Source organism: Fringilla coelebs, assembly GCF_963513975.1.
Source record: "Fringilla coelebs genome assembly, chromosome: 8".
Classification (NCBI taxonomy): domain Eukaryota; kingdom Metazoa; phylum Chordata; class Aves; order Passeriformes; family Fringillidae; genus Fringilla; species Fringilla coelebs.
The window spans coordinates 9,589,986-9,602,211 of record NC_140066.1 but is presented as its reverse complement, the minus strand read 5'-3'; the positions used below and the strand labels follow the sequence as shown (position 1 = coordinate 9,602,211).

Sequence of the window (12,226 nt, the reverse complement as noted above, 5' to 3'; positions counted from 1 at the left end):
GAAGAGTTTAAGCCTCTTCCCAAAGGGACGTTTCTCTTGGCCCTATTTGTGCATGGATATCTTTAGATAGGCAGGGCTAACGTCTTCCTTGGTTGTCAGTGCTGCTCTCAATCCAAATGTGCTCCTCAGTACCAAAGAATGGGAGGCTTTATCAGCTTACCTGGAATCACTGTGTTTGACTGCTTTTGTAGATGGCAGAGGAGTGTTTTCCTTTGCTGTGTGCTCCATCTGAGTCTGAGCCACACTGACATTGAAATAATACTCAGCATGTACAAGTAAAATAGTCCCAAAGGAGGCAACAAAGTCAGGCATTCCTGCAGAATGCTAACAAGGGTGTGAAAAATACTTCTGTGTCATTGATTTGCTATGAAAGGCAGGTGAAAAAAGCAGAGGGTGAGAAAGTGCAGCTCATTCTGTGTTGAAGGGCAAAAGAAAACATAATTATTGAAGAACTTACAAAGAAGAGAGATCAAATATGCAGTGTTCAGAAAAGCAGTTATGTTATTTGAATAATTGAGATGGTTTGCAGTTAATTCTACCTCAGAACTAGTGGTGAAGGGGAAAAAGAAAAAAAAAAGTCAAAGCTGATTCAGTTCCACCTAGTGCCTTAAAACAGTATTTTGATGCCATTGTGATTAATGTGTAGTTCTGTAGAACCATGCACTATTCAAAATTACCAGAAATGCTTAATCACATTTTTAATCATGCCAAACTACAATTCCAAGAGCCAGTCTTCACTAATGGAGTTACATTTTGTTGAGAAAACAGAAGTACATTTATTCTGCAGAATTTCTGTACCATTGAATTTCTATTTTAGCTGCTTATGGCTCTTTTTAGTATTAATTAAGGAAACTAGAAAAGGTTTAAATTCTGGGATATTGCACAGCCTTAATCACTCACAATCCTAAGTTGTTTTAAAAAAAAAAGTAAATACTTTTAATACCTACATTATGCAGTCTTTCCTGGTGTGGTCTTCTAGATCCACCAAACTGCAAAACCAGTAGCAAAAATAAATTCTAAAGCAGAAGGCTGTTTGTGCTCTCAGACTCTTACCTTCTTAGGAGGAGCTAGAGAGCAGTGTCAGAGCTGTCTTTTGGAAAAACAAGGCCATCTCTTACCTGTCACTAGTGCTCTCAATTGATGCACTTTTATCAGTGGAGTGTGCTTTTTGCTGATTTCATGGCAGTAGCTTCTCCACACAAAATGCAGTGTATTCAATGAAGATTAACCCAAAAACCTTACTTGGAAAACAACTGCTGTATTTGTTGACCACTTGATGGCATCACTCAGTTGTGCAGAAACGAAACTGCATTGTCAGTAGAGCAGTGTTACTTGTGCTTGGTGTTTTATTTTGACCATCAAAGAGTGAAGGGCGTTATTAATACACTCCCATAAATTAAATGAAAGCCACAACTCTAGTTTTGATAATTGTTTTTATTCTCTGTTATATATTACTTACCATTTTGGAATAATTTCTTTGTCTGCATAAATGCAAACAGAAGAGTGGTCTAGACTACTCCTCTTCATGCTCCTGGTTAATTTTTCAATTAGTGGCTTAGTGGGTTATTACTAACACAAAGAATGTTGTCCTGCACAGAAATGGCTTTTTGGTTTGTCTTTCCAGTGATAGTTCTTCAAATCTCCAATTGTTGCAGTTAATGTGAACGCTAGGGAAAGGATTTTCGTTTTGGTGTTCATCATAGGTCCTATGAAGTGACAGCATTTTGCAGCCTTCTTACCAAAAGCTGTCTGTGTGTGTGCCAGCCCACAATGAGAGTGCACTGAAAATGCCGAGCCAAGGGGGTAATGGAGCAAACAAGGCGCAGTGGCAATTATTTAGATGTAAAGGGCATTTCTGGTGGTGCCAGGGGAGCTCTGATAGTTTATACATGCTGAGAATTGGCCCTCAAGACATCAGGTTGTAAAACATAGAGTTGGAAGGAAGCTGAAGATCTAAAAACAGTTCTCTAGAACAGCTGATGGAACAGATCACTGAACAGGCCCCTGTTAAGGCCCTGAGCCCAGAGGGATGGAGCCAGCTGCTGACCCCAGCACCTTTATTCCCTTATTCCTCCTCCTGGAATAATGGAAAAACAGTACAAAGACTGCCCAAAAATTGGGGGATGACCTTTAGAAGCCATTTTCCCTTTTTTTTTGTAAACATTTAAACGTCTTCATGGTTTCCTTGCTTTTGAGATGTTTTTCAGATGCTGCTTTGTCAGAGGAATTCTGACATAGTGTTTATTTGAATTCTTATGTGCACACACTAATGTATGAATGTACTGGTACACCTGTCCTGCCCTGAGATAGCAAAGAGGAAGGAGGGAATATTTATTGTTCTCAAACATCTTAGCCAAAAAATGGACAACTGAAGATGAGGTATTTTGGGGTTTTGGTTGGCTTGATTTTTAATTTTTTTTTTTTTTTTACCCAAACTACAGAGGGAAAATTGTGAATTTTCTTTCTAGTTCTAAGATGCATTTTGTTTTGATAATGGAGTAGGAAATATCCATCTTCACTGCATATAAGGTGATACAGCAATAACAGTGCTACATAAAAGGTTTTTGCTGTCTACCTTTATCATTTCTTTATATTATCAGTCATTACGTGACAAGTAACTATAGCTTCCTGTAGGTTTCCTAATAAAAATAGTAAATTCTTTGTTATTTGTAGAACCATAGTGTAAGTATAGAACATAAAGGTAAGTAAAAGCCTACAGAAATGAAACAAAGAAAAATAAGTTTATTGCTGAGTATACAAAGGAAGAACAACTGTGTAGCATGTCCTTAAGTGCAAATTATGCAAATTCATTATGAATTGCCTTTCTCAGTTAAGGAAAGAAGCTGAAGAGTAAGAAACATCATAAAACGTGAAGCAAGAAATAAATTACTCTTCAGAAACCCCCATTTAGCAAAGCATGAGGTTCAGTGAGTGCTTAGATAACTAATTTTAATGTTGTTTTTAATACAACAATAATAGGAGTGAATCTTTGTATAAATCAATATTTTAATAGAAGCATTCTCAGTGATATAGATGAGAATTCTATAGTTTTTTTCTGCCTGATCAGCTGGTTTTGCACAAACCCAATAAATTTCAAAGGCCTTCTGAGGCCTGAAGAGGAGTAAGATGTAGATAGCTAATAGTCTTTTGCCATTTTCTGGGTGACTGAATTAGCTGTGGGCTGGTGCCCTAACTTCATGGAAGTTTCTCATGCACTACAGCAGAAACAGTCAGGTTTTCCTTAGATATGTATGAAAACCCTTCCTTAGTTTGTGTTATTTTGGCTTTACCTGGAAGAATTGTATCATTATCCTTTTGAGTTTGAAATATTGCTTGGTGGAGGCAGTTTTTTTCCTTGCGTCATTGTCTTGTCTATATCATTTCAGTGCTCCAACAAACCTCCCAGAAGGACTTTTTCCATTTAATTTGACAATATCTCTGGGGGTGTGTTTCCCACAGACCCTACATCTTGATCTGAGACACAATTTTCCAAACTGATACATTTTTATCTCCTAACTCTCGGTTATTCTAGTGTTTTACCCCAAAATTTTACATGTATCTCTGTTTATCTAGAAATTGGGTAATGAACCAAATTGCTAATTTTATACCCATAAATAATATAATAGTTCATTTGTATATAGCACATGACATTCTGCATCTGCTTGCTAGTTCATTGGGATCTGCTAATTATGCATTTTCAGCAGATATTACAGGCCTTGATAATCTCATGGAATATGAGGATTTAAGTTCCCAAACCCAGAGGTTTTTCCCCAGAATCTGCCATGTTCTTCAGACTTTCCAAGATAAATAATGTGAAAAATTAGTTTTCTGTCAGATTTACTGAGGCAAGCATGAAGTCCCTTGTCTCAGCAGGAAGGTGGCTTTCAAACCTAATCATAGACACTTAGGTGCCAACTTAGTTAATCACTTCATTGCAGAGCAATACAGCATGTCTGAAGTTATCTTCCTTCCTTTGAAAACCTTTCCAAGAGGAAAGGCAGCAGCCTCTCAATTTTCAGACAGGGATTTTTTTAAAAATGCAAGTTATTTGTTATTTGGATGATTCTTCATTTGCAGTGCAGAAAAGAGTTCCTAAGGGCTAGTCAAACTGAAAAAGAAAGAGAAATATTCAACTAAACACTTGAGGAGGATGTATTAAATAAGAGAGGGTGTCCAGAGTGGGCAGGATGGTGATGCCCAGAAGTGAGAGACAGAAAGACATTGAAGTTTGAAGAGGCAGTGTGAATGCCAGTAGGAGGATATATTGTTGTAAATTACACTGGCAGCTGCTCTGATGATAATGGAGGAAGCAAAGGATCAAGTTTCTATCCTTTTCTGATAATAGGAAGTCACTGAAAGGGAGACTGGGAGATGATCATGTTGTTGCATTGCCAGGAGCAAGATAACGGTTTCTCTTGGAGTATTTTAATCCCCAGTGGTTTGGAGAGAGGGATTTAATTACAGAGATCTGAGATAAAGCTTTTAATGCAAATATCCCCATGAAGATGGTGCCAAATCAGGATTTTGCCATCTGCACCTGTCCTCAGAATTAGGAAGTACAGGAAGCAGTGGTAGAAATGCAAGACCTGAAGGATGATTGCAGCAAAGTACAAGTCTTGTGTTGTCTCACGTGCCATGAGGAGTGATGAGAAAGGTCATGTGGATAAGGCAAAGTGTGAAAATTAATAGTTTCTTTTTCAGGCTTAAGTGTGGTCTTAATAGAGTTGTGATCTGGAGTTAGAGATGTGGGTCACAGAATGAGAGAGTTTTGTATATATTGCTATGATGTGAGAATAAAATTAGAGGCAATAGATGGAGAAGAAAGAAATGTCTTGTGAAACACTGTGATGGAAATAACAGTTCAAGACGTAAAGGGTCAAGCAGATGTGTAAAAGGAAGTCTCTGAAAACACACTTCAAAATTAGAAGTTAGGAGAGACACTTCACCAAAACGATGGCAAAGAGGATTAATCAATTGTTTGGGAAACTTCAATAAGATCTAAGAATAAGCTTGGGACATGGTCTGTTGATGGAGGCCAACACTGAACAAACACCATGACATGATTTAATTGGATCAAATACATTAATGAAGATCTTTTAGGTATGATCATATTTTCGTGTCAGACTGCACATTTCTTACTGTATGGTTTGTATGATGTTGGTGTCTTCCTAAAAGGAAGTTTGATGGTGATAAAGTAATTGTCAGCGCAGTAAACTAATATCTGTATCTGTTTAAATAGCAGTCAAATCTGGGGCTGGATTACCAGAATATTTCCTTTCATCTGTGGAGCAAATACTTTAAAGCAAATACCATAACTGTAATAGTTGAAAGATCACTGATGTTCTCAAGGTGTTTTGATTCCCCTTTCCCTTATGTTGGTAGTTTGATATGGACCAAAGCATTTCAAATCAAATGTATTCAGCTTGTAAGAATGTCAAGATCAGGGTTATGAAATTTTTATGCAGAAATTGCAGGTTCTTTTGAACGCTTATGAAACTGCAGTTGATAGACAGAATTAGCCATTTACTCAGTCACAGAGTCAAGGATATTTGATTGTTACTGCAAATCCATAGCTATTGTGAAGTTAAACAGAAAATTGCATCACTTTTCTGTGCAAGAAATTGTAGGAATGTGGGGGAAATAGTAAAAAAAAAAAAGTGGTCCACCAGCATTTTCTCCCAAGATTGTGTAATTCTTGAATGTTCCCTTGCTAAAGAATTTTGAGATGCCTTAAGAGCTAATGAGTTTTTTAATGGAGTCTGTTATGTTGTTGTTCCCCATTGTGTTACTCGTGTACAAAGTAATACTTTCCTTCTCTATGTCCTCAAAGCTTATTCTCACCCTTCAGTGCAATAATTGTGGAGAGGTTGAACTTCTTGGAATCCATTGTATTTTTGTATAATGAAAGTCTTCTATTAGGAATGACATGTTCAGTTTCACATTCTATAATTTGACTAAAGAAAGCAATTCAGAAAACATGAAACTTTTTCTTTAGTCATTCCAGTTTTTATTGCCTGCTATCTCAAAACAAAGGCAAGAGGAGCGCACACGTACTAAGCAGCATATGCTTTCAGGCAGAACATAATAAATTGACAAAAATATCAGAATGTGGAAGCATATTGACTAATTCTTCAATCTAACCCGTGTACAGAAACTACAAAACACTGGGAAAATGCCTCAGCTGAAATGGTCTTTGCTGAGATATTTCAGCTGTGTTTGGTGGGCTGTGCTGAGAGATAAGGGGGCCCATTTGCTGTGATCTGTTGCCTCTCTGGTCTTTCTGCTGTAATAAGCAGCAGCTTTTGGTTAGTGTCAGCCACTGAATGAAGGTTTTTCTTGTTACACAACTGGTGATCAGCTCTGAATTTTACAAATAAGTGACTCTCCAATGCAGCCTCCCATCAGAAAGGGCTTTGTTTTTTGTCTCCTTCTGTCTGGTTTGCAAGTAAATTGTTCCTGCTACAGCCCCGTGTGGCTTGCTGCTCTCACCCTTGGTGACAGCAAAGCTTGCTGGCTGGTGATCTCTGCAGGGGTTTATGGCTCAGCTCTGCTGTTCTCTCCCTCTGTTCTCACTTCTCTGTTCCCTCCCCTACTGTGACTAAATAAATTACCTGTATGACATGTTCGGTTTTCTCTGGCAAGAAGCCTGGGAAATCAAATCTGTTCCCGAACCTGGGTCTCCCATTTGGCAAATATAATACCTCCCTGCTGTTAAATCAGGTCAGCTCTCAGGAAAAACAAAGAACAATTTCATATAGCTATAATCAACACAGAGTAAATTTAGGTAATGCAGCTGACATATGTTTATTGTAAAGACCATCAAGGAAATAATTTTAAAAGCTCTTCATCTTTGTTGCATCAGGATACATGTTGAACATTCTGTGCACAGAGAAGATCAAACATTTTCTTTCTGCTATCCCATATCAAAGTGAATATATCTATTTTCTGTCTGGTCTAAGAAGATTTTTGGAGGAGTGGTTCATTGGTTGTGTGAGAAACAGTTGTGTATTTATGGAGACTTGATGTAATTAATATTAATTGATGCTTAACTATTAATTGCTATTAATTATTCATAACCTACTTCCTTTGACTTTCTGGCCTCTGAAAGTGGAGATATACTAAGTGTTTGAAGTAGGATAAATAAATGCTTTTAATAGATTGTGTTCTCTTTTTTGCCTTTCCACCAGAGATGAGGCTGCAGATCACCTGTGGCAGTGTGGCTGCAGTGCCACAGCCTGTGCAGTCTCCTCGCAGTGGGAAGCACCAGCATGGGCAGCCTTCCTTCTCCAGCTGGAAGCTGAATTTCGGGCTCAGCTCTCTGGGTGTCCCAGAGGGCTCTGAATTGCACCCCAGAGGCTCTTTGTTCATGCACTGTTAAGGAGCTCCTGCAGGGCTCCCAGGGCTGTGGCACCTCTCCAGTCCCCTCCTGTCCAGCTTTGCTGTGCTGGGGGAGCAGAGCAAGGGTTTCCTGTGGGTGGGCTGTGCTTGTGCTTGTCGGGGTCTGAAACAGTGCTGAACTTGCCCTGAGCTTGCACTCAGCCCCCTTCAAAGGTGGAGCAGGCAGTTCCTAGTGCCCCTGGGGCACCCTCAGGGCTAGTGCTAGCCAAACCTATGAGGGTCTCCTGTGCTGAGCTCCCAGGGCCAACTTTGCCATTTATTCACTAGAGTTAGTAAAAAACAGCATCCCTGGCTTCCTTACACTCTTACAGAGTCTCATCACCAATACTGACTGGATAGCTGCTGAGGGCCCTGGCTGGAGATGTTTTCTAACTGCAGCTGAATATCAGGTTGCCTGATCTGAAGAAGTCCTGCAAGAACACGATGAGTGGTGCCCTGAGCAGCAGAGCAGGCTGTCCAGGCCTCTCCATGGTCTGTGTTTCAAACTCAGCATGGGAATAATGCTTCATTCCCCAAAACAGATGAGATCAAATGTATATGCTGTGTTTTAAAATGATACGTGCTTTTCCAGATCTTTTTAAGGACAGCTACACTGTTGCTATTAATTGCTTAGTCATTCTTGGGTTGTCTTGGTTCTGAAGAATGCCTTTGTTGTTTCTTCACTACTCTGACACACACAGTGAATGTTTTTTATCAATTTAAAAATTCCCTCAAAGCTCTGCGGTATGAGGCAAATAGTTGGAATGGAAATTGCTCTTTATTTTCCAAAATCTTCATCCAGTGTACCCAACAAGGATTAAGGGGTAAAGCAGTCAAATGACTTTTAAAAAATGGGAATTTAGTTCCTGCATGCACCAGGACTGACCTGAAGTAAGGGCCATAATCTCCATCCACATCAGCTGCTGTCTCAGGGACTGACAGTAGTTACATTATCTGTTCTCCACTTTGGCATAACAGGACAGATTGCAGATACCGTCTCCTACTGTAAAGGTACAGGACCTAACTGTGAAAGGCTTCAGCTGATAGCGCAATAGAAATAATTTCAGCTCTGTGTTGATGGCAAGGGCAAAACCTTCCTCGTTCCCTTCTTAGCATCGAGGTCAGCCGAAAGAATTGCTGAGCTCGTTCAAACCCTGCTTTACGTCTTGTCTTCTCCAGCCTGCGACCTGATGACCCTGGGGATCTTAGCGCTGGTGACATCGACGGGCTGCGCGTCGGCCAACGCGCTGCAGTCGCTGACGGACGCCATGCACATCCCGCACCTGTTTGTGCAGCGCAGCACGGGCGGCTCCCCGCGCACGGCCTGCCAGCTCAACCCCAGCCTGGAGGACGAGGAGTACACGCTGGCCGCGCGCCCGCCCGTGCGCCTCAACGACGTCATGCTCAAGCTGGTCACCGAGCTGCGCTGGCAGAAGTTCATCGTCTTCTACGACAGCGACTACGGTAAGGGGAGGACAGCGCTTCAGGCACCGGCACGTTGGTTTCTTCTCAGCTGGGAGGTGGGGAGGGAAATGTAAAGGGAAGGGTGGAATATGACTTGCAGGGTTTTTCATTGACAAAGTGCTTCAAGTGAATGCAGGTCTTTGTCATGAAGGAAGGGTTGCTGTGAAGACTAGTTCCCAGAGAAGGAGCAAAGTTGCTTAGCAACATCTACCCAGACAGACAAAGTTTGAATCTTCTCACACTTTTTCAGTGAAATATTAATCAAGTGCTGACATTGATCAGCAGGGGTCACATAGATGTGCAAGGAAGTTCAGCATGGTCTCTACCTGTTCCAGGAAATGCTTTCTATCAAAGCTGAGTACTGTTCTCTTTACAAATAAATTTTCACAATAACTATTACTTTTTTTCACATGCTTCCGCACACTATTCTGTATCTGGACTAAATTTCACAGTGATATTCCTGGCATTAAACTGAAAAGTAGAGTTAGCATTTTCTCTAAATCTCATGCATTTCTTTCAGCAAAATTCTTCCTTTGAGCTGAAACTTGAGGAAAAGGAGTCTCTGCCCTGGTACCTTATGATATGCATAAAGAATAATAAAACCCCAAATCTCTTATTGTGCCAGGCTCTCAGAGGGAAAGGGACCTGTGTATACTCTTTTTTGTATCCCCCCACCCTGCTCACTGATATGAACACTGTTCCGTATGTTATACTTGTGGTATATTCAGCACTCCTGTCTTAGGATACAGGACTATCCTGTAATGGGGAAAATAAATTTTTTATGGCGTGTTTTAAAACCCTGCTAACATTTTTGCTTTAAAATGTGATGCATAATCTTTTGACGTGGTGATTTACCATGAACAAAATATAAAAAAAGGAAACTTAAGGTTAAATCACAGTATGGAAAAACAATCTTATGTCTGTCTATGCATATATAGTTTAGATTTTATGTCTTCCACCATTGCAAAATAAATCTTTATTTGCATTCTCCCTATATACCATCAGATTTTCAGTGGCAAGTCAGAGAGATATAGAACCTTTGGTTTTGAAGTTTGGTTAGTCCTGGTTTAAAAATTCCCAAAATCCAAGAAGGAAACAATGGAAAAGCCAACAATCCTGAGTCTTGGGTGCAGATTTCTCTTCTCAGTTGTTACAGTTATTTGCTGTTTCTTTGACAGGAACATTGAGGATGATGAGGATGGGTTTAAGTAGAAAATCAACTGAGACTGTAACATCCTTTTAACAACATAGAATTGTTTTAAGCATGAGAAGACTTCCATGATGCTTTTAGAGCTAATATGTAGGCTGAAAAAAATCTAGTAACCCAGCAAACAAACTGTCCTGTAATTACTGTCCTCTGTAATGCTTGAACAGTGAATGCTTTGAAAGGAGAAGTCACAAGGTACGTACGTGGTAGGTGTTCTTGTGGTGGCCTTGAGATAGTGATGAGAATGTAGCTCTTTAGCAGAGGATTGGGTTTAAAGAGTTAAAATTATTCTAACAGTTATTTCAAGAATGAAGGGGGAAGAAATAATCTTATTAGGATGTCTTAGAAACACCCCAGATGCTCGATGTGCAATCTGCAATTTTCCCTACTAAACTATCTGCTTACTGAACTATGGTATCCCTTCTTCCAGTGATGCATCTGTGTTCCTTTGTCTTTTTCTTTTTTTTTTTCCTTGCAAAGGCTTAACAGCTCAGTAGCAAATCCTGAAACCCTTTATTCACGTACCTCTAAATTAAGTTATGATCAAATTGATCTTTTCCATTTGGCACAGGCTGTATCAGTAAGACATTAAGGTTATGGAAGATTGCCACAGGCATTCTCCTTCCAGTGGGGAGTGTGGTGTGCATTGCAGCTGCTCTTTCCTCTCCTTCTCCTCATGGATGTGACATCCATCTTATGCTAATTCCAGCAGAATGATTTTATTTGTAAGAATTTGGTGGGAGGGGTTTCCATAAAGAAGCCAACTGAGCCTTGCCAGATCTGGGCGTGGATTGGTGGAGAGGATAAATAACCAATCCATCTCCCAGGATATTGCATGCTGAGCTCCAAAACAGATGCCTGGCTCAAGGGGCATGGCCCTTTCCTCAGCACTGAGCTTCCACAGAGCCCTGCTCCTGCTTCTCCAGCAGCACCTCCCTTCCCAATGGGCAGGAGTTCCCTGTCGACCGTGATGAGGGAGGTGACATATTTGTGACTACAGAGAGATTCCAGCACTGGGCTTTGGTGGTTTTCTATAATAAGTGGCCCTTCTCTACCTGGTCTCTGAAAGTTGTACTGTTCCTTTGAGTAGTGTTTTAATTTGTTCATATGCTGGTCTCTAAAGACCCTTGGTGTCCTCCTTGTAGTAACTGTCAGGTTTTCTGAAGGCTAAATAGCATTGCACAATTTAAAGAACATCCTCTGTATTACATTGAAGCTGAAAATTATTTATTTAAGTTATTACTTGTCCCTTCTTTGACATACATTTGGAATGATAATTTCTCTGGAAAAGTAATGGACTTGGCTGTTAGAAACATGGAGTAGTTTCTGAACAGCCTAACAAGGCCCTAGTATTCTTGTGGTTACAATGAAATATGCCTTTTTTTACACTGAAATGACAGATAAAAATGTATGCACAGCTTCAGTGAAAGGATAGTCCTTTACAGTAAAATGCCTTGAAGTCTTCAAAAAGAAACTGAGAAATTCCTACTGAGCTGTATCAACAGGGGAAAGATTGGTTGATTATCCATTCAGTTTCTCTGTATTTATACAAGAAAAGATAGACGCTAATAAGATATTGCATCTTCATGATTTAGCCCTTGTTTTACTGCTTTTCTCATTTATGGCTTGTGTGTAGTTTCAGAAGATGCACAGAAACCTCTTCCCCATTGATCACACTGGGAGGCTGCTGTTGTTGAGACTGACGTTTAATTTTTGGGTGAAAAAACCAGCTGCCCCTAAGTTTGCCAATAGCTCTCTGATGGTGCTCTGTGGAACCAGGTCTACCCAGCTGTAAAAGAACTTGCAACGGAATTCTTATCTGTTGTGTCATCCTAAGAAGGTTCAGCTGTGCTGATGTATTTTGAATTATGTTTTCCTCTACAAGAGCATCTTTTGTGTTTCCACATATATTGCAACAATGTGCACAGGCCTGCTGGGAAGTTTAATATTTTATTTTGCTGACCTTCTGGATGTAGAAGTATCAGTAATCAAACTTTCTGACAGAAAAATTGGTAGTGGGGCAAGTTTCATAAAGAATCTTACCAAGCTGTAAAATGACTATCAGTTAAAAGCAGTGGGTGCCACCCACCAGAAGATGAGGCTTGGGAAATAAACAGTTGAAACTTGCTTCTAGGGTGAGCAAATAAACAAGATGTGTGGTTAGAGGATGGATTTTAG

The 12,226-nt window shown here is 40.0% G+C and overlaps 1 protein-coding gene across 1 annotated transcript in view; it reads left to right on the top strand.

Annotated features, from left to right (window-relative positions):
- Positions 1-12,226, top strand: part of GRID1 (glutamate ionotropic receptor delta type subunit 1) — a 456,933-nt gene that overhangs the window by 180,066 nt on the left and 264,641 nt on the right. Inside the window, exon 3 of the mRNA XM_084210662.1 lies at positions 8,557-8,841. Coding sequence (XP_084066788.1) covers positions 8,557-8,841 — 285 coding nt within the window. The remainder of the gene's footprint in view (positions 1-8,556; positions 8,842-12,226) is intronic.